This window comes from Acinonyx jubatus, chromosome B4 (genome assembly GCF_027475565.1).
Source record: "Acinonyx jubatus isolate Ajub_Pintada_27869175 chromosome B4, VMU_Ajub_asm_v1.0, whole genome shotgun sequence".
Taxonomy (NCBI): domain Eukaryota; kingdom Metazoa; phylum Chordata; class Mammalia; order Carnivora; family Felidae; genus Acinonyx; species Acinonyx jubatus.
In genome coordinates this window covers 74045931-74072494 of record NC_069387.1, presented here as the reverse complement: position 1 = coordinate 74072494, position 26564 = coordinate 74045931, and the positions used below count along the sequence as shown (strand labels likewise).

Below are 26564 nucleotides of genomic sequence, written 5' to 3'. Positions count from 1 at the left end.
TTGTTCTCTGCTCTTTCTTGCATTCTTTTCCATATTCATTCATTCGTTCATTTTTGTCAACTAATATTTATGGAGTGTCTATAATATTTTGGCCCTGTATAAGGCATGAGATTTTGATCCCTACCCCATCCCAACTGGAAAAATGAAGTTACGTTATTTTGTCAGACATCTATTTTCAATCCCTCAGTATTCATCTTTTCAATGTGGTCTCTAGTCCTCTAGACTTTGAGGAGGGGGCTAAGCTGGAATCCAGGAAGAAGTCGCTTGCTGTCCTATTCCCCCTCAGTGGGGTATCACTTGGGATGAGCTGTTCCCAGAGCCTATGAAGGGCCCCCTTTACCTCTTGGTTCTTGAGGCTGTAAATAATGGGGTTGACCATAGGGGTGAATACAGTGTAGAGGACAGAGAAGGCCTTTCGGAACAAGGGGGCCATGTGGTCTGTTGGGGCTACATAGACCACAATGAGAGTGCCATAATACACCCCGACCACACTGAGGTGGGAGGAACAGGTGGAGAAAGCTTTCTGTCTACCATGGCCTGAAGGTATTTGCAGCACAGTCCTTAAGATGAAGGCATAGGATGCCACAATCAACAGGAAGGGGACCAGTGTCAGAAAGCCTGAGATGCTCACTCCAGCTGCCCACATAACCCCCACATCTCCACAGAACAGCCCTACAACTGGAGCAAAGTCACAGAAGTAGTGGTCGATCTCCCTGTTGCCAGGGCAGAGGGTCAGAGGGGCTGCCAGGGCCAGAGTGAAGGCAGAGAAAGAAAATCCACTGACCCAGACTCCAGCAGCCAGGCAGCCACACAACCATGGGCTCATCAGGACAGGGTAGCGAAGCGGGTGGCAGATGGCCAGGTAACGGTCATAGGACATAGCAGATAGCAGGAGGCACTCAACTGCAGCCAGCGAGGCAAACGTGTAGAACTGGACCAGACAGCTGACCAGTGAGATGGCCTCCCTCCCTTTCAGGAAGCTCTGCAGCAGCTGAGGCATGATGTTGGAGGTGTAGCCAATCTCCAGCAAGGAGAAGTGGCAGAGGAAGAAGTACATGGGTGTGTGGAGTGTCCGACTGGAGGCCACAGCCAGCACGATGAGGGCGTTGCCCCCAACTGTTACCACATAGATGGCTAAAAAGAAGGTGAAGGGGAGGAAGCCCAGGTGTTGCAGCTCCCCAAAGCCAACCAGGATCAGCCAGGTGGTCTGGTTTTCACTATCACCACTGGACTGCTTCCTCATCTAGATCTGGGCCCAAGAGAAGAGAAAAAGGTTAACTTTAAATTTTTTTAATGTTTATTTATTTTTGAGAGAGACAGAGACAGAGGCAGAGTATGAGCAGGGGACAGGCAAAGAGAGGGAGACACAGAATCCAAAGCAGGCTCCAGGCTCTGAGCTGTCAGCATAGAGCCTAACGCGAGGTTCGAACTCACAGATTGCAAGATCATGACCTGAGCCGAAGTCGGCCATTTAACCAACCGAGCCACTCAGGCACCCCTAGAAGAAGGTTAACTTTAACAAAGATCCTATTAGGACCACACGCTATACTTGGCTTATTTATTTATTCATCACAGCAAGCACTAAAGATAGCCCTTATTGTCTCTTGTATATAGAGGAGAAACTGAGACCCAGTGGGATTAAGTCAATTATTTAAGGCAATTATGATGGAGTCATGATGTGAACCCAAGTTTGCTTGACTCCAAATCTCCTTCCATAGTCTACTATCCCATAGTGCTTTCTCAAATCCTTCCTGAGTGATAGAAATATCGGTATCAGAGAGCAGCGTAGGGCTCTTCCAGTCATCAGTGAGCTGTTTACTGACAGTCTTGGCTGAGCGTCAACAGCAGAACCACACCTGGTGACCTCTTCTGGAGGGGTGGGAGGAGTACCCATTACTTAGTGGGGAGGTGGTCCTACTCTGAGGTCATGCACATTCCTGAAGTAACCCCTTATCTCATACTGTTATTCCCTTTCCAAGAAAATGAGACTTGGAAATTTTGATGAGAAATTTATAGCATTTATTCTATGTGAGATACAATCTAGAAAGATCTGAATTAACCTAGATTCCACTCCCCTCGGAAGCCATTCCTTTTCCTTGGAAAAGTGGCCTGGTGACCATTGGTAAAGCCATTTTCAGAGTCCAGAGTGCTCACAAGTAAAGCCATTTTCAAACTGTGCTCAGACTCTAATCAGTTTATTGGAAGCTGAGAATACTTCCTTTTTTTTGGCTTGCTGCCCTATTTCTCTCTACAAGTCACTTGGTCAATTTATCTCCCCTAATGTCAGTTATTTAGACATTTCTACCCTGTAATAAGATTCCTTCTCTTAGTCGTTAACAATACTACACTAACACCAAACACAGACGAAGACCTTCATCAGTATTTGTAGAATGAATGAATAAAAGAATAAATAAATTAATTAATCACAGTAATTTTCCAATGATAAATTGCCACAAAAAAACTTGCAGCATCTGATTATTAATGATTGGGCTAGGGAAAAAAGCATTTAAATTATTGCTAAAATAAGAGAGGGAATCTCTGAGTTCTTCCCTAACTGAGGGAATATTGGTATATTGTCACTCAGAGTTTGAGATGGAACCATGATTAAAGTTGGAGATGGAAGCCAAGTAGGGTGTGTGTGTGTGTGTGTGTGTGTGTGTGTGTGTGGTAGGGGGAAGAAACCAGAAAGCCCAACATGATAGAGAGTTTTCTCATTTTTGAAGTTAAGAAAGATGACATTCCAGGGGCACCTGGGTGGTTCAGTTGGTTAAGGGTCTGATTCTTGATTTTCGCTCAGGTCATGATCTCACAGTTTGTGAGATTGAGCCCCACATTGGGCTCTGGACTGATAGTGCAGAGCCTGCTTTGGATTCTCTCTCTCCCTCTGTCTCTGCCCCTCCTCCTCAAAATAAATAAACATTAAAAAAAAAAAAAGATGATGTGCCGCATTAGCAGATGGCAGCAAGAACACATGGTTTTTGTATTCCTTCCCTGGTCTTACCTTTCCCTCTGGTTTTGGGCTTATATCATGCAGACACACATTTGGTCACATGGGGGATACAGACATAGAAGGAATAGAATATTTTCAAATGTATTGGATACATATTTTTATCTTTTGCATACTAGTGACTTCTTAAAGAGCTAGAAAGAGATTTAAATTGAGAATGGAATAGATCCTAGGTTTAGCAGAAAGATGGAGCAAGGGAAGAAACTAAAAAACTAGTCAAACCAAAACAACCAACCAGTCAACAGATCCAAAACTTCTTAAGTCTTGTCAAGTCTCTGAGTCAATGCTTATGATAAAAAAGTTACTGTTGCTCTTGTTAACCAGTTAATTTGGCCTTGGTCCCTGGTAAAATTATTAAATAGATGCTTTATAGAGCACGTGGAAGTCTTATAAGGAGACATCACCAGAAGCTAAATAATGCTACTAGATATAATGTCAAACCTCACATAATGTCCCTTAATGGTAGTATTAATAATTTAGTAGATCAGGAGAAAGGAGTAGAAAAAGGACATATTAATTTCAGTAAAGCTTCATAGAAAAGATAATGACTGTGAGCTTAAAAATAACACTTTTAGTTTGGCTACTATACACCAAAATTTCTCATGAATGATTCTGAAAATCTGGAGAAACATGTCTAGTAAAAAGGAGAAGGCTTTGTCTTCTTGTCTTTACCTCTTTTGGCAGTGACTTCCATAAACAGCAAATATGCATGGCTCATCAAACTTCAGATGATATGAAAACAGAGTGAAGAAGCCAGTATTATAGGTGATAGAATTATAATTCAAAATAATCTTGTCTTTTGAAATGCTAGACTAAAAACAAGATGAAATTTAACAGGGGCACATATAAAATCGGCTTGTAGGCTTTAACAATCAATTAAAAAGTAGCCATTTATGTGAAAATGATTTGAGATTTTGTTGAGTGTTATGAATTGGGACTTCAGAACTGTGAAGTATGAGGAACATGTGAAGAATGTGGAGATGTTTACTCTGGAAATGACAAAATGATGGGAGAATATGATAGCTGTTTTCAGGTATTGGAAGGATCCCCCCCACCCCAGGACTTATTTATTTTATAGCTGGAGTTTGTACCTTTTGACCACCTTCATCCAATTCCTTCCTCCCCCAGCCGCCTGGAAGGATTCTTATAAAGAAGAGGGACTAAAGTTAGCTCATAGGTGCTCAGAGGGCAGAACAAGGACCAAGGGGTGATGATGGTGGAAAATCCATACCCACCTACCTGTGCTGGTTTCAAAGAGGTGATTCTTATGGGGTGGACTGTTATTATTTACAGCATGATATTGGGGTATCAAAATAAAGTGAGGCTCATTGGACAGGATCAGAGGGGAGGAAATGAAGTTCCTTCCTAGATGCTCCAGGAGTTGGCAAATAATGGGTCCCATTCATTGGAACATACTGGAATAAGCACAAGACATTTAAACAATATGGCAAGCTCCATTCTGAATTTGTTTAGGTTGGTCAGAGGTGGTTCTCTCTGTTGGCAGAGAGTAGTGTTGAGCCAGATGCACCCTAGACACTCAGATTCAGTGGAAAGGGAGCCTGATCTGCTTTGGGCTTTGAGTCAACTCCTCTCCTGGTTGTTCTTACCTCCAGACTAAATTCTTCTGTCAGCTGTCAGCTCTGTGGACTTTATGCTTCTCTCTTATGGAGGCTCCATGTTACTGGCTTCCCCTACTCCAGAGTGCTCACAGACCACTATTGTCCTTATTCTACATGTGCTGCAGTGGACACTACTGCCTTTTCTAGAGCAGGGCAACCTCCTTCTCTTGTCGGGGGATGAAGAAGAGCCTCCTGGGGAGGAGATGTAGCTTGGAGCTAACTGGAGCAGCTGCATCTGTGTTTTAGTTCCAGGGGAATATTCTGGTCCACCAGGGACCACATCCAGGTATTTCACTCACTAATGGCTTCTTTCTTATGATATAGGGAAAGACTGGAAAGACATAAAAATAGCCACAATTAAGACCAACATTTATCTAATACTTTATAATTCACAAAGCAAATATTAACTTATTTAATTAATATCCAATGCTCAGAATGAGCCCCAGGGTGAAATGTGAGTATGCTGTGATTTGGTCTTGCAGCATTGGGATGGATTATCTAGAGGATGACCTCTAATGGCTAGATCAGCAGTCTTTCTGTTGTGGTATGAATTAGGACCTGGGGTCCTACTTTAATCTCTTAGCAGGGAGGAGGAAGGAAGAAACTGCCATGTAATTCTGTAGATAATTTGTTCCATTTAGTTTGATAGTTTAACATCACAGATTAATATAAAACCAGGTCAGGCCTCATCAAGATAGTAGAGGCAGATAGTAAATGCAGCTGACTGACAAATGCAAAGGAAACCTGCTACAGAAATGTAGCATTGAGTTATTTCCATACGAAAACAGAGAGCAGGTCTAGGCCAGGAGGATAGCATAGGGTCATGACCGGGGCTGGGTTTTTCCAGTAACAGTCTATGATGGCCCTTCCTAGAAGAAATTGGACAAGTGTCCTACATTGACAGGTGAAAGACAGAGTGGAAAACTTGGATAAGGAAAAGGTGACGTGCAAGGAATTAATTAGCATATTCTTTTTTTTTTTTTACCATTTTTTATTTTTTATTTTTTTATATTTTATTTTATTTTATTTTATTTTTTATTATATGAAATTTATTGTCAAATTAGTTTCCTAGCATCTTCTCTTTGAGGGAGTAGTTGAAAATAAAATATGTCTGCCTAGGTCCTGGGTTGTGTCAAGAGCCCGAGGGATATGTCAGGTGAGAAAAAGAAGAATATCTTTCTACCTAGGTAGAAAGACTCTTTGTGTTTATTGACTTAGAATTTATTTTTTTTATTTTACTATTTTAAAATTATTTATTTATTTATTTTGAGAGAGACAGAGACAGTGTGAGTGGGGGAGGAGCAAAGAGAGGGGGAGAGGCAGAGAATCCCAAGTAGGCTCCGTGCTGTCAGCGCAGCACCTGTTGTAGGGCTCAAACCCATGAACTGTGAGATGATGTGAGCTGAAATCCACAGTCAGATGCTTAACTGACTGTACCACACAGGCACCCCATGACTTAGAATTTATGATAATTGTGATAAAAATATCCAGCGTGTACTTACGATTTATTTTAATTTCAACTCTTTTCTGAAGTGTTATCTGTAAGTTTAAAGTGGAAATAAAGGATCTATATCCTATTTTCTAGGTATTAAATTATATTTTTGTATAAATGCGGGTCATAACACAAAAGAAAGCTGAAGTAGCCATACTTATATCAGATAATCTAGACTTTAAAATAAAGACTGTAACAAGAGATGAAGAAGGGCATTATATCATAATTAAGGGGTCTATCTACCAAGAAGACCTAAAAATTGTAAACATTTATGCTCCAAATGTGGAAGCACCCAAATATATAAATCAATTAATCACAAACATAAAGAAACTCATTGATAATAATGTCATAATAGTAGGGGACTTCAACACCCCACTTATAGCAATGGACAGATCATCTAAATAGAAAATCAATAAGGAAAAAATGGCTTTGAATGACACACTGGACCAGATGGACTTAATAGATACATTCAGAACATCCTAGAGCAGCAGAATACACATTCTTCTCCAGTGCACATGGAACATTCTCTAGAATAGATCACATACTGGGACACAAATCAGTCCTCACCAAGTACAAAAAGATCGAGATCATACCATGCATATTTTCAGACCACAACGCTATGAAACTTGAAATCAACCACGAGAAAAAACTTGGAAAGATAACAAATACTTGGAGACTAAAGACTATTCTACTAAAGAATGAATGGGTTAACCAAGAAGTTAAAGAGAAAATTAAAAAGTACACAGAAGCCAATGAAAATGATAACACCACAGCCCAAAACCTCTGGGACGCAGCAAAGGCGGTCCTAAGAGGGAAGTATATAGCAATCCAGGCCTTCCTAAAGAAGGAAGAAAGGTCACAGATACACAACCTAACCTTACACCTTAAAGAGCTGGAAAAAGAACAGCAAATAAAACCTAAATCCAGAAGAAGGCAAGAAATAATAACGATCAGGACAGAAATCAATGCTATCAAAACCAAAAACAAACAAAAAAACAAAACAAACAAACAAACAAAAGCACACAGTAGAACAGATCAATGAAACCAGAAGCTGGCTCTTTGAAAGAATTAACAAAATTGATAAACTCCTAGCCAGTTTGATCAAAAAGAAAAAAGAAAGAACCTAAATAAGTAAAATCAAGAACGAAACAGGAGAGATCACAACCAACACAGCAGAAATAGAAACAATCATAAGAGAATATTACAAGCAATTATATGCCAATAAAATGGGCAATCTGGAAGAAATGGACACATTCCTAGAAACATATGAACTACCAAAATTGAAACAGGAAGAAATAGAAAATTTGAACAGACCCATGAACAGTAAAGAAATCGAATTAGTAATCAAAAATCTCCCAAAAACCAAGAGTCCAGGGCCAGATGACTTTCCAGGGGAATTCTACCAAATATTTAAGGAAGAGTTAACACCTATTCTCTTGAAGCTCTATTCAAAAAATAGAAATGGAAGGAAAATGTCCAAATTCTTTCTATGAAGCCAGCATTACCTTTATTCCAAAACCAGAAAAGATCCCACTAAAAAGGAGAACTATAGACCAATTTCCCTGATGAACATGGAGGCAAAAATCATCAACAAGATACTAGATGACTGAATCCAACAATGCATTAAAAATATTATTCACCACAACCAAGTGGGATTTATAACTGGGATGCAGGGCTGGTTCAATATCCTCAAAACAACCAATATGATTCATCATATCAATAAAAGAAAGGACAAGAACCACATGATCCTCTCAATAGATGCAGAGAAAGCATTTGACAAAATACAGCATCCTTTCTTGATAAAAACCCTCAAGAAAGTAGGGATAGAAGGATCATACCTCGAGATCATAAAAGCCATATATGAAAGACCTACCACTAATATCCTCCTCACTGGGGAAAAACAGAACTTTCCCCCTAAGGTCAGGAACAAGACAAGGATGTCCACTCTCACCACTGTTATTCAACATAGTATTGGAAGTCTTAGCCTCAGCAATCAGACAACACAAAGAAATAAAAGGCATCCAAATCGGCCAGGAGGAGGTCAAATTTTCACTCTTTGCAGATGACATGATACTCTATATAGAAAACCCAAAAGATTCCATCAAAAAACTGCTAGAACTGATCCATGAATTCAGCAAAGTCGCAGGATATAAAATCAATGCACAGAAATCGGTTGCATTCTTATGTACCAATAATGAAGCAACAGAAAGAGAAATTAAGGAATTGATCCTACTTACAATTGCACCATAAGCCATAAAATACCTAGGAATAACTCTAACCAAAGAGGTGAAAAATCTATACACTGAAAACTATAGAAAGCTTATGAACGAAATTGAAGAAGACACACACACAAAAAAGGAAAAATATTCCATGCTCCTGGATAGGAACAACAAATATTGTTAAAATGTCAGTACTACCCAAAGCAATCTACATATTCAATGCAATCCCTATCAAAGTAACACCAGCATTCTTCACAGAGTTAGAACAAACAATCAAAAAATTTGTACGGAACCAGAAAAGACCTGAATAGCCAAAGCAATTTTGAAAAAGAAAACCAAAACAGGAGGCATCACAATCCTGGACTTGAAGATGTATTCCAGGGCACCTGGGTGGCTCAGTCGGTTAAGCAGCTGACTTTGGCTCAGGTCATGATCTCATGGTTCTGTGAGTTTGAGCCCTGCATTGAGCTTTGTACTGACAGGTCAGAGTCCAGAGTCTGCTTTGGATTCTGTGTCTCCCTCTCTCTCTGCCCCTCCCCTGCTTGGGCTCTGTTTCTCTCTCTCTCTCTCAAAAATAAATAAATAAACATTGAAAAAAAAAGATATGTATTCCAAAGCTGTAATCATCAAGACAGTACTGGCACAAAACGGACACTCAGTTCAATGGAACAGAGTAGGCCAAATGTGTGGCCAACTAATCTTTGACAAAGCAGGAAAGAATATCCAATGGAATAAAGATTGTCTCTTCAGCAAGTGGTGCTGGGAAAACTGGACAGTGACATGCAGAAGAATGAATCTGGACCACTTTCTCACACCATACACAAAAATAAACTCAAAATGGATGAAAGACCTAAATGTAAGACAGGAAGCCATCAAAATCTTCAAGGACAAAGCAGGCAAAAACCTCTTTGACCTTGGCCACAGCAACTTCTTACTCAACACGTCTCCGGAGGCAAGGGAAACAAAGGCAAAAACGAACTATTGGGACCTCATCAAAATAAAAAGCTTCTGCACAGCAAAGAAAACAATCAACAAAGCTAAAAGGCAACCAATGGAATGGGAGAAGGTATTTGCAAATGACATATCAGATAAAGGGTTAGTATCCAAAATCTATAGAGAACTTACCAAACTCAACACCCCAAAAACAAATAATCAGTGAAGAAATGGGCAAAAGACATGAATAGACACTTCTCCAAAGAAGACATCCAGATGGCCAACTGACACATGAAAACATTCTCAACATCACTCATCATCAGGGAAATACAAATCAAAACCACAATGAGATACCACCTCACACCTGTCAGAATGGCTAACATTAACAACTCAGGCAACAACAGATATTGATGAGGATGTGGAGAAAGAGGATCTCTTTTGCACTGCTGGTGGGAATGCACACTGGTGCGGCCCCTCTGGAAAACAGTATAGAGGTTCCTCAAAAAATTAAAAATAGAACTACCCTACAACCCAGCAATTGCACTACTAGGATACAGGTATGCTGTTTTGAAGGCGCACATGCACCCCAATGTTTATAGCAGCACTATCAACAATAACCAACATATGGAAAGAGCCCAAATATCCATCGATGGATGAATGGATAAAGAAGATGTGGTATATGTATGCAACGGAGTATTATTCAGCAATATAGAAGAATGAAATCTTGCCATTTGCCACTACACGGATGGAACTAGAGGGTATTATGCTAAGTGAAATTACTCAGTCAGAGAAAGACAAATATCATATGACTTCACTCATATGAGGACTTTAAGATACAAAACAGGTGAACATAAGGAAAGGGAAGCAAAAATAATATAAAAACAGGGAGGGGACAAAACATAAGAAACTCTTAAATGTAAAGAACAAACAGAGGGTTGCTGGAGGAGTTGTGGGATGGGGGATGAGCTAAATGGGTAAGGGGCTTAAGGAATCTTCTCCTGAAATCATTGTTGCACCATGTGCTAATTAACTTGGATATAAATTTAAAAAATTTTTTTAATATGTCATAACTAATTAATTCAAGAAATAATTACCAATTATTTACAACTTGTCAGGCACTGTTCTAGATGCTAGGTATAAAGCAATGAACAAAACAAAAATTGGTGAGTAGAGTTATCTATTTACTACTTTTGATTTCCCATGCCTTGATAATGAATTCATATTACCCTGGTCAGACAGCTCCTTCATCCAGAACCAGCCCTCCAGAATGCAGAAATCTTGCCTGGGGAAAAATTCATCTTCAAAGGACAGGCTTCTCTCTCTCTCTCTCTTAAGTTTATTTATTTATTTATTTATTTATTTATTTATTTAATCAATACACCTAACATGGGGCTTGAACTCATGACCCCGAGATCAAGAGTCTCATGCTCTTCTGACTGAGCCAGCCAGGCACCCCAGGACAAGATTCTTGTATCTTTCCTCCCATCTCACTGATATAAGCATCAATAATGAATGGAGAGAATATAGGGAGGAGGATGCGGTAGGACCAGAGAGCAAAGTAATGATACTCGGAGACAATTTACTGAATAGTCTGTATGTGCTAGATGCTCTGATCAGACTTTTACAAAATTATCTCACTGAAGCCTCATAAGAATCATGGGAGTCAATTATTATCATTATCTACACTTTACATATATCAGGCAACTACAGCACAGAGACGTCATGTATGTTGCCCAGCATCACACAGTTAGTAAATGGAGGAGCCAGAATTCAATGCTGGCATTTCACAGCTGTGCCTTTGGATAACTGAGGAGAGGAATAAATGGAAGATATTAAGAAAAAGAAGAAAACTGTGATGGGTTGGCCTGGAAATATGATTAAGCTGGTTCATAAAAACTATCTTCAGTTGCTTGCTAACTTCTGATTTGAAGTATTGTGGAACAGACACATAGATGTACAGACATACATAAAATGTACCCTAATTTGGCTCCTGTTGATTGTCCACATTTCATCCTGGAAAAAATAAAAAGTGAATGTTGTCAAAAAGTGGCCTCAGTCATTAACAAACAAAACCTCAATAAAGCACTCTTAAAATACCTCACTGTGAGCAGTGAAACTTGCTGGTGAACCCTGCAGGATAAACTTGTTGCAAAATGTGCTTGCAGATAACTATATGAACTGCTATTCTCAATAAGGCTTTAGTTAGTCAAATAAAATGTTGGAGGATATTTAATAAAGATACAGTTTGGCTTTTGGAATAGCTGATCATCCTGCATCATACTTCCTGAAGGTAAGCCAGTCCAGCTGTCTTTCAAGACTGATTTTGGATCATGGCAGTAAAAGCATGTGAAGAGCACATACACATGAAAAGAACTCCATTATTTAAAAATATATTTCCTTCTAGTGATTCTATGCATGTTTTACAAAATTATAGTTATTATCATACATATAACTTTAATCCTGATATTTCACCTAACACATTGTAAGCATTGAATATATCTCTCCATGTAAAATTGTCATGTAAGGGGCACCTGGGTGGCCCAGTCGGTTGAGTGTCTGACTTCAGCTCAGGTCATGATCTCGTGGTTTGTGAGTTCGAGCTCCACATCAGACTCTCTGCTGTCAGTGCAGAGCCTGCTTCAGATCTTCTGCCTCCCTCTCTCTCTCTCAAAAATAAATAAACATAAAAAAATTTAAAAACTAGTCATGTAATATTCATCGTATAGATGTGGCACAATTTTGCCTAACCATTTTTTCATTGAAGTTTTGAGTTGGGAGGGATCCTAGACCATATTTCAATATTTCACTAGGCAGGAGGGTCACTTCTCCTTTTCTTATATATTTCCACTGATAAGAAGACAATATATTTTGGGATATATCATTTATTCAACAAATATATATTTTGAACTACCACAACGTGGTAGGCATTGTTGGATAGTCAAGAATAGAGTCTTTCTTCCTGCATGTAAATGTGGTGAAATATGGAATGTGACATCTGCCACAAAAGAGCTACATAGTGTATTGAGAAGAGAGAAAGAAGTAAGGGGAGTTCATGGAGTGAGGGGGATGTGAACTAGAATTTAGAGTATGGCAAAGGGTTTAGAATTCATTCCATAACTGGAAGCCTCTATCTCCCCCTCCCCTTCACCCATTTTGTCCATTCCCCCCATGCCACTCTGGCAGCCACCAGTTTGCTCTCTGTATTTATGAATCTGTTTCTGATTTTTGTTTGTTTGTTTTTGAACCTAAATATCTTAATTGTCTACCAATAGCAAGCCAAAACTCTTTAAAGAAAGACAAAAAAAAAATTGAGACAATCAACAACAGAAAATCCATAATGTCTGGCATCCAGTAAAACAATTAGTATAAGTTCAAAGAAGCAGGAAACTAGGCAGAGAAAAATGAGGCAATAAAGGATACCAGCAATATTGCAGAATAGGAAACCTAGACCCTCCTTCCTCCATGGAGACAGGGATTTAACAATGATACATGAACGAGTTGCCTTTGTGAGAAAGCCAGAAACCAGGTAAGAGATTCCTGGATGAGGATCTTCCTGTTAGATGTTGGGAGTTCTGGTTCTCTCTTCTGTTTCAGCTACTAAATGGCTGCCTTCTTTGCCACTCAACAAAATGACAAATCTGAAACAACATAAACAGGAAAAGTCCAGTGCTTTACTTCATTAAAACATGGTAGACCCAATGAGACAGGAGACCCTGCTACTTCCATGTTCAGTGAGTGGGTAAAATATCCTGCCCAACTCTCCTATGACTCCATGAGACTAGCTTGCAGCTTCCATTCTAGCCAGAGACAGAGCTGCCTTGAGTCTGGGTACAATGGCACCACCCTGCTTTCCAAATGGTTATGAAGAAATGTATCTTCTACTGCTCATTTCTTACATTCAAGGAAGAAAGGTGGGTGTTTGTAGCGATCAGCCATTTGTGGTTTTGTGAAATTCCAAGGCTTGTGTCATTCAAGTGAATTCCTGAATGTGGGTACAAACTGTTAATGTCTAACCTTTTGAGACCAACAGACCCCAAACATGGGTAAACAGGAAATAAATGTATTTTTGGTTTGAGTTGTGAAGGCTATTTTCTGTGTGTGTGTGTGTATATATATATATATATATATATACACACATACATATATATATGTGTGTGTGTGTATGTATACGTGTATATATATATATGTATGTGTGTATATATGTACACACACACACACACACATATAAAAGAGGTGGAGAGGAGGGAGAGGGAGAATATATAATAGAGAGTAATTCCTGCATCCCAGCCAAACACATTGAAGCCCCAGCAGGAAAATTCTTGGCATTCATTCACTCACCAGAGCCCTTCTCAGCATGGCATAGCATGGCATGCCATGGCATGGTCTGATTGGGAGGAAACCCTCAATTCCTGACTTATCCCTTGGGAGGGAAAGCAGTTGAATGTATATCCAATGTGCTGATTTTTTTTTTTTTTTTGCGGGGCGGGGGGTGGTGGTGCTGCTGCTGCTAAGGGACTGGTTTCTGTCTTGCCTGAATCTAAGCACTGATAGCAGTAGGCTGTCAGGCTGGGGGCTGTTGAAAACATGGCTTGGTCAGACACCAGAGTCTGCAGTACCACAAATAGACACTAGATGGAACTCCAGTACCACAACTTTCTATCCCATCAGAGACGCTGTCTACTGCGGACAAAAGCAGATCTTGAGTAATAACTCAAATATCCACCAGGAAGTGAACAAATAAATATATTGTGGTATATTCATACAATGGAAAGCTACTAAGTAATAAAAAGAAATGAACCATGTTTACATACAGTAGCGTTGATAAATACAAAAAAATACTGAGTGAAGGAAGTCAGGCATGAAACAGGATTCCATTAACATGAATTTCTAGAACGGGCAAAACTCATTTATAGTTATGGATCAAAGCTCACCTGGTATCAGGGATATGATTGACTGCTCAGGGAAATGAAGGAACTTTTTGGAGTAATGGAAATGTTCTAAATCTTGAGTGTGGTGTTACATGAGTATATATATTTATCAAAACTTGTCAAACTGTACACTTAAAATAGGTACTTTTAGTTGTATGTAAATTTTCCATCAACAAAGAAAATCTATGGCAAAGTCATCCTGAGCAGAGGAAAGGTTGAATTGTGAGAGCTCCCACTGTTGTCAGCTCAGAAGTGATAAAAGCTCCTTTAGAAATAGAAACCCATAGGGGTGTCTGGGTGGCTCAGTTGATTATGCGTCCAGCTTCAGCTCAGGTCATGATCTCACTGTTCATGGGTTCGAGCCCCGCGTCAGGCTGTGTGCTGACAGCTCAGAGCCTGGAGCCTGCTTCGGATTCTGTGTGTGTGTGTCTCTCTCTCTCTGCCCATACCCTGCTCACATTCTTTCTCTCTGTGTCTCAAAAATAAATAAGCATTTAAAAAAAAAAAGAAAGAAAGAAAAGAAACCCATGTTACTGTTTCCACAGGTGCTCTCTGATCCAGCCGTGTTGAAGGGTGAATGCCACAGGATTCCTGACCTTTATATGTCCTGTCCTGTTTCCAACTGCCTGAATACTAACCTGTTATTGCATATTGCTCATCTTTTGAAATCTCTTGGGTTTTGATCTCGCCTTCTTACCCATCTACTTCTCACCCAATTTGAAAGCCCTGGTACAGATTTCCCAGTGATTGCTGGGAAACCCTGGAGGTTGCTCTTGTTTCCAGACTGGCCTATCATTCTGATTCTGACATACATTCATCACAGTTTGGTTCTTTGTAATGAAAGCATTCACCTGTACATTCCATCCACCCTCAAGGATTAGTGTCTTCTTAAATACAGTTGCAAAGTGGGAGTTTCATCTTACATTCCTTTAGAACCATGTTTTTGGAAGTTATTCCTCAAGTGAAGGTGCTGTTTTCCACTATTTCCATCTTGAAAGTTCTAGATTGACTTCTCTGATGGCCCTGGCCAGGAATTGCCAGGCTATTTCTCTTATTTGGACTCTGCCCCCTTTCCATGGGCAACAGAGTAAAGGTTGACATGGATGAGGAAATTACATGTTAGTACTTGGTTTTCATTCTTCATAACACTGCCATGTAAGACTGACTGGATGGGCATTTCCAAAATTCTTTTTAAAGGGCTAATGTAATTGAAGGAAACTTAGATTACTGACTTGATACTTTTCTTCCTTTCCAGTATAAATATTTAATGCTATAAATTTCCTTCTAAGCACTGCTTTAGCTGCATCCCACAAATTTTAATATGTTACATTTTAATATTTATTCAGTTCAAAATATTTCTTAATTTCCCTTAAGATTTCTGCTTTGGCCAGTTGGTTATTTAGAAGTGTGTTCTTTACTTTCAAAATATTTGGGACATTTTCCATATATCTTTCAGTTACTGTTTTTTAGTTTAATTCTATTATGATATTTTAGTTCTATTTTATTTATGTTTTATTTATTAATTTTTTTAATGTTTATTTATTTTTGAGACAGAGAGAGACAGAGCATGAATGGGGGAGGGTCAGAGAGAGAGGGAGACACAGAATCCGAAGCAGGCTCTAGGCTCTGAGCTGTCAGTACAGAGCCCGACGCGGGGCTGGAACTCTCGGACCGCGAGATCATGACTTGAGCCGAAGTCGGACGCCTAACCGACTGAGCCACCCAGGCGCTCCAGTTTTATTTATTTATTTAATGTTATTTTCTTAGTCTATGTTATTCTGGTATGGATTTGAAATTTATATATTCTATTTCTATTCTTTTACAAGTTGATCTGAAAATTTTACCACCAATAAACTTTTAATATAGTTAATTAATATAATAACCATTATCTTATATAAGACCTTAGGAAACTTTTATTCTGAGTATTGCCTGACTTACATTATTTTCAATAATTTTAGTTATGAATGTCTAACCCCACGAACTGTTATTATTATTTTTGTTACACATCATGTTCCCTAGGAAACAGATTGTGAGAGGGAGATTGGTGTGTAAGAAGTTTATTGGAGACTGCTTTTGGAACCAACACCTGTGTGTGTGGGCGGGGGGTGGGTAGGGGTGGGTAGGTAGGAAGGTGAAGGAAGTAGGCTTGGTCAGAGGGACAAGCTGAACTGTGTTGCAGTCACAACAAGGTGCTTAGCCAATTTCATGGGAAGTTGTGGAGTTGAGGTGTCCAGGCAGTGTTATTCCCTGCTGAGGCAAAGGGGCCCTCTTGCTCTAAGAGGGTTTCAGCTAAATGCTGTCTGCAGATAACCCCCCTAGCAGCTGGGGGAATGAGTGCTTTCATCCTGTAAAGGGTGGAAGGAATCATGTCTATGTACCATATAATCCATTATGGTCCATCCTTGCCTGGTTGTGGATATGTAAACCTGAACCTCAGACCTGAGTGGGAACACGCCAATGGCTTTATATTCTCAGGGGAGAACATTAGTATTATTGTAATTGTTAATTATTTTCTGCCATGAGCCATGACAGAGGCAGACAGCTTCCTCATAGTTTCCTTTTGCTAAAAGCCAAAGAACGAAAAGAGAGCTTATCACTTTTGGAGGTATGATTATATACTTAGAACCCCCCAAAATTAGTCAAAAAAATACTAGAATTTATAATGTATTTTGGTGAGATGGCTTTGTAGAAGATATATTTACAAAAAAGTACTTGTTCTTTGTACTATTTATAAATACCCAGAAATGGAAAGGGGGAAATATCTCATTCACATTAACAACAAAAAGTGTCACATATTTAGGAATAAGTTTAATTAAAAAGGCACTGAATATGTATGAAGAACACTATAAAATCTTACTGAAGTAAGTAAAATAAAATCTGAATGAAAGAAAAATACATATGTTTTGAGATTAAAGATTTAACATCATAAAAAGTTACTTTCTAAAAATTATTAGGTATATAATACACTAACAATGGATTATCTAAAAAGGACTAGAGAATATTACATACACACACACACACACACACACACACGCACACAATGGAATATTATGCAGCCTTAAAACAGAAAGAAATCCTGCCATTTGCAACAACATGGATGGATCTTGAGGGGCATTATACTAAATGAAATAAGTCAAAGAAAGACAAATACTATAAAATCTCACTCTTATGTGGAACCTCAAAACATCAAACTCATAGAAACAAAGAGTAGAATGGTGGTTGCCAGGGGCTGGGGGGTTGGGGAAATGGGGAGATGTTGATCAAAGGGTACAGACTTCCAGTTATAAGATGAATAAGTTCTGGGAAATCTAAGGTACAGCATGGTGACTATAGTTAACAATACTGTATTATATACTTGAAGGTTGCTATGAAAGTCAATATTTTTTTAATGTTTATTTATCTTTTATTTATTTATGTATTTATGTATGTATGTATGTATGTATGTATGTATTTTTATAATTTACATCCAAGCTAATTAGCACATGGTGCAACAATGATTTCAGGAGAAGATTCCTTAAGCCCCTTACCCATTTAGCTCATCCCCCATCCCACAACTCCTCCAGCAACCCTCTGTTTGTTCTCTACATTTAAGAGTCTCTTATGTTTTGTCCCCTCCATGTTTTTACATTATTTTTGCTTCCCTTTCCTTATGTTCACCTGTTTTGTATCTTAAAGTCCTCATATGAGTGAAGTCATATGATATTTGTCTTTCTCTGACTAATTTCGCTTAGCACAATACCCTCTAGTTCCACCCACATAGTTGCAAATGGCAAGATTTAATTCTTTTATATTGCTGAATAATACTCCATTGCATATATATACCACATCTTCTTTATCCATTCATCTGTTGATGGACATTTGGGCTCTTTCCATACTTTGGCTATTGTTGACAGTGCTGCTATAAACATTGGGGAGCATGTGCGGCTTCAAAACAGCATGCTTGTATCCCTTGGATAAATACCTAGTAGTGCAATTGCTGGGTCATAGGGTAGTTCTATTTTTAATTTTTTGAGGAACCTCTATACTGTTTTCCAGAGGGGCCGCACCAGTTTGCATTCCCACCAGCAGTGCAAAAGAGATCCTCTTTCTCCACACATCCTCGCCAACATCTGTTGTTGCCTGAGTAGTTAATGTTAGCCATTCTGACAGGTGTGAGGTGATATCTCATTGTGGTTTTGATTAGTATTTCCCCGATGATGAGTGATGTTGAGCATTTTTTCATGTGTCTGTTAACCATCTGGATGTTTTCTTTGGAAAAGTGTCTATTCTTGTCTTCTGCCTATTTCTTCACTGGATTATTTGTTTTTTGGGTGTTGAGTTTGATAAGTTTTCTATAGATCTTGGATACTAACCCTTTATCTGATATATTGTTTGCAGATACCTTCTCCCATTCCATTGGTTGCCTTTTAGTTTTGTTGATTGTTCTCTTTGCTGTGCAGAAGCTTTTTATTTTGATGAGGTCCCAATAGTTCATTTTTGCTTTTGTTTTGCTTGCCTCCAGAGACGTGTTGAGTAAGAAGTTGCTGTGGCAATGTCAAAGAGATTTTTGCCTGCTTGCTATGAAAGTAAATCTTAAATGTTCTCACTACACACACGCATACACACAAATGGTCATCATGTGAGGGGATGGAGATATTAACTAACCTTATTGCAACAATCACTTCACAGTATACATGCGGATCAAATCACCACGTTGTGCACCTTAAGCTTAAATATTAATTATATCTTAGTAAAGCCAGAGAAAAAAAAGAAAGTGAGAGAGAACATGCAAATGTGGCCAAGTGTTGACAGTGGGTGAATCTCCACGAAGGCTATATGTGAGTTATTACAATATTTTTACAACTTTTATGTAAGTTTAAAACATTTTTTGAAAATAAAAAGTTTGATTAATTTTCTTAATAAAAAATAGCAAAGAAGACTTGTCATATCAGATATCAAAACATATAAAATCAATTAAGTCTACTAGGTATTTGTGTTAAAATAGACAAAGATGACAAGTTGAACAGAAGAGGGAACCCAGATAGAATTTCAGATGGATTAAAAATTTTCAAATGAATAGCAAAACAATATGTGTGTATATAAATATGGTAACTTATAAAAATTTGGGTGGATATATGGTAAACTGTTCATATGAGTTAATGGGACAGTGTATGGCAGGAAAGAAATGAGGAGGAGAGAGAAACCAATCAAAAAAGAAAGGAAAAAAGTACCACCTAAACAAAAAACAGGATGTAAGATTTTATCAGAGGTGTGATGTAAAATTATATAAATGTGTGTTCATTTATTTTTTTATTTTTATTTTTTAAAGTTTTTATCTATTTAAGTAATCTCTACACCCAGTGTGGGGCTCGAACTCATGACCCCGAGATCAAGAGTCACATGTTCTTCTGACTGAGTCAGCTAGGTGCTCTTATGTTTTTTTAAAAATAGACATTTAAAATGAAAAATTGGGTAAGATTTGCATAAAAATTCTATTACGTATTAGTAATTGCATATGAATTTGTTTTAGCTAATATTTGATCAAAAAGGTAAAATCCATTTTAGTTAGTATATTTAAAAAATTTTTTTTAATGTTTATTTATTTTTGAGACAGAGAGAGACAGAGCATGAATGGGGGAGGGTCAGAGAGAGAGGGAGACACAGAATCGGAAGCAGGCTCCAGGCTCTGAGCTGTCAGCACAGAGCCCAACGCGGGCCTCGAACCCACGGACTGTGAGGTCATGACCTGAGCCGAAGTCGGACGCTCAACCGACTGAGCCACCCAGGCGCCCCTAGTTAGTATATTTTAAAATAAGTTGTGAGTGATGATTTACATTTGTATATTTACATTTTTTGTTGATACTATTCTCAGTTCACAAAAGTGAACCATTGGCTTTTTTATGCACAAGAACAGTTATAGAGATAGTAATACAAATACAACAATTCAAAATAATCCAATGTAAATTGCAAGCACGCTTTTGGTGCAGATACAGGATGTGAATCCCTAGTGCTAAGTGACTTTGTAAGGACTTTTGCACAAGCAACCCCCAAAAGAAAAGCACCAATCAAAATCACTCTCCAAATTTTATCTGCTTTTTAAAAATGTTTGTTTATTTTTGAGAGACAGACAGAGCACGAGTGGGGGAGGGCAGAGAGAGAGGGAGACAGAGAATCTGAAGGACTCTCCAGGCTCTGAGCTGTCAGTACAGAGCTCCATGCAGGGCTCAAACTTGTGAACCACAAGATCATGACCTGAGCTGAAGTCAGATGCTTAACCGACTGAGCCACCCAGGTGCCCCCAAATTTTATTTGCTTTAAATAACTCTATAATTCAATGAAGAATTTGTCTGAAATTTATATGTCAAGTCCAAAATTTTGCTTCATTGTCCACTTAGTAGTAATTTATGTGGATTATGGGAGGAAGTAGAACAAGGTGAATATACTAACCAGAAGTAACGATCAATGTTATTGTAGATCTAGGATGCTCCTCCAAATGGTAGTCCTTGGCTCTCTCTATAAATTACCACTTATCTACAAACTATAGTTTTGGATGGCAACTGACAAATGTGTTTTGAAGCAGGTCCTTCTGATTCCTTAATCTCTAAAAGTCCTTCAAATAGGACTGATTTGAGAAACCTGATTTTTATGACAGCATCCGAGAAAATGAATATAGCTTCCTAGCATATTTCTAAAAAATCCGTGTGTTGTAAATGTCTCTTCACTGCCTTGATTCAGATCTCAGCCTGCACAGAGAGCACGCTACCTGTCTGGAAAGGTAGCTGTCCTGATGTCTTTCTTCCTCTTTCAGTGCTGTGGTCATTGTTGTTTGGTCTATCTCCAAGAATCTGCGTCTTTCTCTGAATGTTTGTAATTGTTCCCATTACACATCTTCCATATTCTTTTCCAGATGATCCTCAGATATGCCATTTTACAAACATTTCTAGGGAAATAATGGTTCCTCTTGCCCGAGGCACATTTATTTTTTGCGCTTAGCCGTGCAGACCTGGATGCTGCTTTTTATTGCTTCAGGGAAGGGCAGAGATACAACCAACCAAATTATAGGCAAGCAGACCTAGCTTTCCTTGTCTGTCAGATGGTTCAAGGTCATCCTCTACTCCCAGCCATATTCTCAACCATACTTGCTTAGTGTGACAGAATTCCTATTCCTATTCCTGTCCTTCATGTACCCCTCCAATGCCTCTGGGTAGAATGGAGGAGAAATGTTGTAGCAGCCCTTTCATTGTGTTTCTGAACATGTATTTCTTTGCCATCAGGACTTTCTGCTCATCTCTCTTGACACCAAGATCCTCTACACTCATTTCACTCATGCAGCTTCATATACTGGTCACCCATGATATAGAGAAAACTGTTGGTTGGGACAGATACCCACTTCAATATAAGAAATCAGGTTGAGAGATTGGAATAAAGAAGATGAGCCCTGGCACGAAGGAGGCTAATAGCTATTGGCACATGATTTGAAGCTTGATGCCAGCAAGTTGGAGGAATTATTCAGAACTGGTACCCTCAACTTTACTTGTTCAGGGGCACTGACCTTAAAAAGCTCAGATCCAGAATCTTGTTTTGTAGACTGTAGATATATCTTAATCTAATCTTAAAGTTCTCAAAGTCCTCTTTACACTGACTTGGGTTACTCTCTCTTTAACCGTCTGTGGCCAACTCTGAGGCTGTCTACAAGTTTCTATACCCATGAACAAATCTGCTACAAGTTATTAGTTTTGGATTTACATAATGTCTTAATTAACACCAATGTGGTATCTGGCTGTTTAGTGGTAGTGGTGGTTGGTGGTGGAGAGCCTGGATAATAGCTCATAGGAGAGCTACATACTGTCATACTCTGTTTTCCTGAAGTATAGAAATCTCTGGATCCAAGTTATATCAGATTCTTGTAGTCTATGTTGCTATCGTCCATCCCTACTCCTGAGCCCCCAGCCATGAACCACCATGTTAAGGGACTCTTCCTTTTGTCCATGCCTGAGTTGACTGCACAAGTGCCAACTCTGATCCTGGGCTTATGGCATGTAATGACACACACTCCTTTTCCATATTCTGTATGTCTCTAGTGGGGAGGGGGTTTTGCCAAGACCCTTAGTTTATTTTCTGATTGCCTCACTCATATTACCCCTGAGGCCTCCTTTGTTCCCGAAGTAGGCTAGGGACATCCTGCTTCCTAGAACCAAATCTACAAGAAACAAAGGTACGTAACAAAGCCAAATGGGAACAGAATCATGCTTGGAACTCTCTCTGGGCAGAAAACAATAACTGGTATGGACTAGAGATTAGGGGAGGAGAAGGAAAAATGGGGTAAAAGTACGGAAGGAAGCTGGCAGATTCAGTGTTTCTGTGTTGGCATGACCAGTCTCTCTTCATCCTCTTCCTGGATGTAGGGCTTGGTGCCAGGGCCCCCGAGGCTTTCTCCACAAATAAAAGGAGGTGAAGCTGTCTGGTGTCCCTATTTCAGGTTCTTGGGGGCAGCCAAAATGATGTCCTTTGTCTCTCTGCTCCTGATTGGCATCATGTTCCCTGCCATCCAGGGGAAGCAATTTACAAAATGTGAGCTGTCCCAGGTGCTGAAAGACATGGATGGCTATGGAGGCATTGCTTTGTCTGAATGTAAGTTCCCTGCTGCCTTGCTTCATCCATTCATTAATTCATATGTGTCTCTCTTTCATCCACCTTTCCCTCTCCACTTTTATTCAATTATATAATAATCCTTTTATCTTATCTGCTTATCTGTTTACTCTTTTCATTACATTTATTCATGTATTTTTCCTTTCTCTCTTTAAAAAAATTTTTTTTTAAACATTTATTCATTTTTGAGAGACAGAGAGACACAGACTATGGAAGGGGCAGAGAGAGAGAGGGAGACACAGAATCTGAAGCAGGCTCCAGGCTCTGAGCTGTCAGCACAGAGCTTGATGTGGGGCTCGAGCCCACGAACTGTGAGATCATGACCTGAGCTGAAGTTGGACACTTAACCGACTGAGCCACCCAGACGCCCTTATTTTCCCTTTCTCTTATTGTCTGTCCTTTTTGGAACTCTTTTCATTTCATCAATATATTTTGTGCTTTGCAATATTTGGAGATTGGCTAGAGAGCCTTTCTATGTCTGGTAATACAGGTCCTCATTTATGCTATAAATGCACAATTTATAGTCACCTCTGTGATACCTCTTTCTCATATTTCCCTCAGGGATCTGTACCATATTTCATACTAGTGGTTATGATACACAAACCATAGTCAATAACAATGGCAGCACAGAATATGGACTCTTCCAGATCAACAATAAATTTTGGTGCAGGGACAACCAGATCCTTCAGTCAAGGAACATCTGTGACATCTCCTGTGACAGTGAGTAGCCTCTTTTATCCTGTTCCTCTGTTTTCCTGGAGGCTACCTCTGGGATAATCTTATTTTTGGTGTCAAGCATACTTCTGGCTTCAGTGCCTTGTACTCCACTTCAACTGTGGGGCTTGAATTGACAGAATTTTCATGTTCACTAAATCCCCAGGCAGTTCCCAGAAGTTCACAGGTAGATGATCTGAGCTGTCTGGGATTCTTGAAGTCTAATACCCTGCATTTTCAGAGTAAGTCAGTTGATGAAGTTGACAGTTCCTCCGGAGACATTCAAGAAAAGTGAAGGGAATCCTTATCTTGGATGGGGAACATTATTGTATTGACTTTATCATATAGAAAGGCAACAGGCATAAGCCTCCAGTTCAGAGAAGAACCAGACCTAATAGATCCAGGGAAGAGGGAAACACATTATCTTTCTGGGTAATACTTAGCTCTCTCATTCCTCTCCTTGCAACTCCTGCCAGAGTTCCTGGATGATGACCTTACTGATGACATGATTTGTGCCAAGAAGATCCTGGATAAGGAAGGAATTGACTACTGGTGAATCTCCATTCTATTTTTTACTTTTCCCTTCTCCTCCTTTTTCTCACTCCTTTAGTCCAGCACTACTGTCCTCTCTTTCTATCTCCTGACCATTTAATTTAGAATGTAGTTTTCAAAACAAAAGTCATTGAGAAGATTCAGTTTTCCGATTTTCTAAGCTTCCCTCACACCACTCCTGTTTAACAATATTCCTAATAAGCATAAGAAAGAGAAGGCTGAGACCTATGGCTCCCTTCACCTGGACGTGGACATCTAATTCAGCTTGTTTTAGTCCTAGACCCTGAAGCAAGCCCTTGATACCACTGCATGTCTTTTCCAGTTCTATAATTTTTTGGAGTTTTAAAAGTGAACCCTACCCCATTAGGTGGCTCAGTGTCCCTTGCCACCTGGCTAGGAATGTCCTTCTGTAATTTTCATCCACACTCTTCCACCTTGACCCTTTTGGGAATAAAGCTAGATGGAAGTTTGGGAGATCCAGTCATCCAACTTGTCCCATCTCTTTTTCCATTATCAGGTTGGCCCATAAACCACTCTGCTCTGAGAAACTGGAACAGTGGCACTGTGAGATGTTGTGAGTGCCTGCGGTCTTTGCTGTTTCTGCCCTCTGTACATTCCTGGAATGCCTCTCCCCTAAGGCTACCTCAGTTTGCTTCTTTCTACCCCCTTGAAGCTGATTTGTCTCTGAGCCCTGAACTCTGTAGTGACACCTTTGGACACTTGAGAATGATTCTCCAGGAATGTGTGACTGGTACACTGGACTTTTGACCCTTGCTTAGTGCCCCCTGATGGCACTTTAACTACAATAATGGATTCCACCTCTGTCTTGAATAAAGGGCCTGATATTGAATGGCTGGCTGTATTTTCTTCCTGGAGGGAGGAGGAGGAAGTAGTGTGAGTGGGTGGACACTGAAGCTATAAGTCATAGCCACCTTCCATCTCTACTGAAGAGGAAATAGACTGAACTTAGAAAGATGGAGGTTACTTTCTGTTGCAACTTGATTCAAGAAACTCATTGATCACTAGCATATTCAAGGAACTATAGAAGGAGTAAAAAATTGGCAAAAGGGTCCCTTCCCTCAAGGACTAGTAGGAAAGATAAGATAAACAATTAATAAATAATTATAATGCAGAATGCCTGGGTGGCTCAGTCGGTTAAGCGTTCGACTTCAAGTCAGGTCATGATCCCACGGCTGATGAGTTCGAGCCCCGCGTCAGGCTCTGTGCTGACAGCTTGGAGCCTGGAGCCTGCTTTGGATTCTGTGTCTCCTTCTCTCTCTGCCCCTCCCCAACTTGTGCTCTGTCTCTATCAAAAAATAAATAAAAGTAAAAAAAATTAAAAAAATTATTATAATACAAGGGATAATGTCATAGCATCATGAGAGAATTTAGAAATGTGCTCTGAACATTCATAAAAAATATACTTTACATTGGGGGGGGTGCTGTGGAAAAAGAGATCAAGAAAGGATTTATTAAAGGAGTGGCATTTAAGCTGGTTTTGAAGTATGGGTTGGATTTTTGACTGGTGGAGATGCGGGGTGGGAGAAGGACAGCAAAGATAGGGGTGCCAAGAATCTGAAAAGGGTGACCAATGGGTTGACGGAGATTTGAGTCCTAAAGTCTTTTCTGCTACTCATTGATGGTGCAAACCTGGGAATGTCATCTCTGTCCTCTGTGCTTCAGCTTCCTCATCTTAAAAGGAGGGTTTTGGTTCAGGTGGTTTGTTTTTGTTTTTGTTTTTTTTATATCTCTTCCTGCTTTGACAATCCAGCATGCCAAAACTCCAATTTAAAGTACCACATTTATGTACAGACGGTTACCAGAATCATTAAAAGATGCTCAACATTACTCATCATCATGGAAATATGAATCAAAACTACAATGAAATATCACATCATACCTGTAAGAATGGCCAAAATTAATAACACAGGAAACAACAGGTGCTGGTGAGGATGCAGAGAAAGGGCAACCCTTTTGCACTGTTGGTGATAATGCAAACTGGTGCAGCCACTCTGGAAAACAGCATTGAGGTTTCTAAAAAATTTAAAGTAGAACTCTACAACCCAGAAATTGCACTACTAGGTATTTACCAAAGGATACAAAAATACTAATTCAAAGGGTACATGCACCCTGATGTTTATAGTAGCCAAATTATGGAAAGAGCCCAAATGTATATACATGTACCATGGAATATTACTCAGCCATCAAAAAGAATAAAATATTGCCATTTACAATGACTTGGATGGAGCTAGAGGGTATTATGATTAGTGAAATAGGTCAGTCAGAGAAAGACAAACACCATATGATTTCATTAATGTGGAATTTAAGAAACAAAAAAGATGAACACAGGGGGGGGCAGGAAAAGGGAGAGGCAAACCAGGAAACAGACTCTTAAATATAGTGAACAAACTGAGGGTTGCTGGAGGGGATGTGGGTGGGGGGATGGGTTAAATGGGTGATGGGTATTTAGGA

General features: G+C 39.4%; 2 protein-coding genes across 2 annotated transcripts; one reads left to right on the top strand and one right to left on the bottom strand.

Moving 5' to 3' along the window:
* Positions 1-190: 190 nt before the first annotated feature.
* On the bottom strand, positions 191-1339 carry LOC106969332 (olfactory receptor 11A1-like). Its single transcript, XM_053199624.1, has one exon. The coding sequence runs from the start codon at positions 1241-1243 to the stop codon at positions 191-193; it is 1053 nt and encodes a 350-aa protein (XP_053055599.1). The 5' UTR covers positions 1244-1339.
* Positions 1340-20012: 18673 nt separating this feature from the next.
* LALBA (lactalbumin alpha) lies at positions 20013-24942 on the top strand. Its single transcript, XM_015065870.3, has 4 exons — positions 20013-22808; positions 23388-23546; positions 24017-24092; positions 24610-24942. The coding sequence occupies exons 1-4, from the start codon at positions 22676-22678 to the stop codon at positions 24668-24670; spliced, it is 429 nt and encodes a 142-aa protein (XP_014921356.1). The 5' UTR covers positions 20013-22675; the 3' UTR covers positions 24671-24942.
* Positions 24943-26564: the final 1622 nt, after the last annotated feature.

Excerpts from the sequence above, each read along its gene's own strand:
- LALBA (XM_015065870.3), top strand. The coding sequence starts at position 22,676 with ATGATGTCCTTTGTCTCTCTGCTCCTGATTGGCATCATGTTCCCTGCC. Across the intron at positions 23,547-24,016 it reads CTGTGACATCTCCTGTGACA|AGTTCCTGGATGATGACCTT; the intron begins GTGAGTAGCCTC and ends AACTCCTGCCAG. Across the intron at positions 24,093-24,609 it reads AAGGAAGGAATTGACTACTG|GTTGGCCCATAAACCACTCT; the intron begins GTGAATCTCCAT and ends TTCCATTATCAG.
- LOC106969332 (XM_053199624.1), bottom strand. The coding sequence starts at position 1,243 with ATGAGGAAGCAGTCCAGTGGTGATAGTGAAAACCAGACCACCTGGCTG.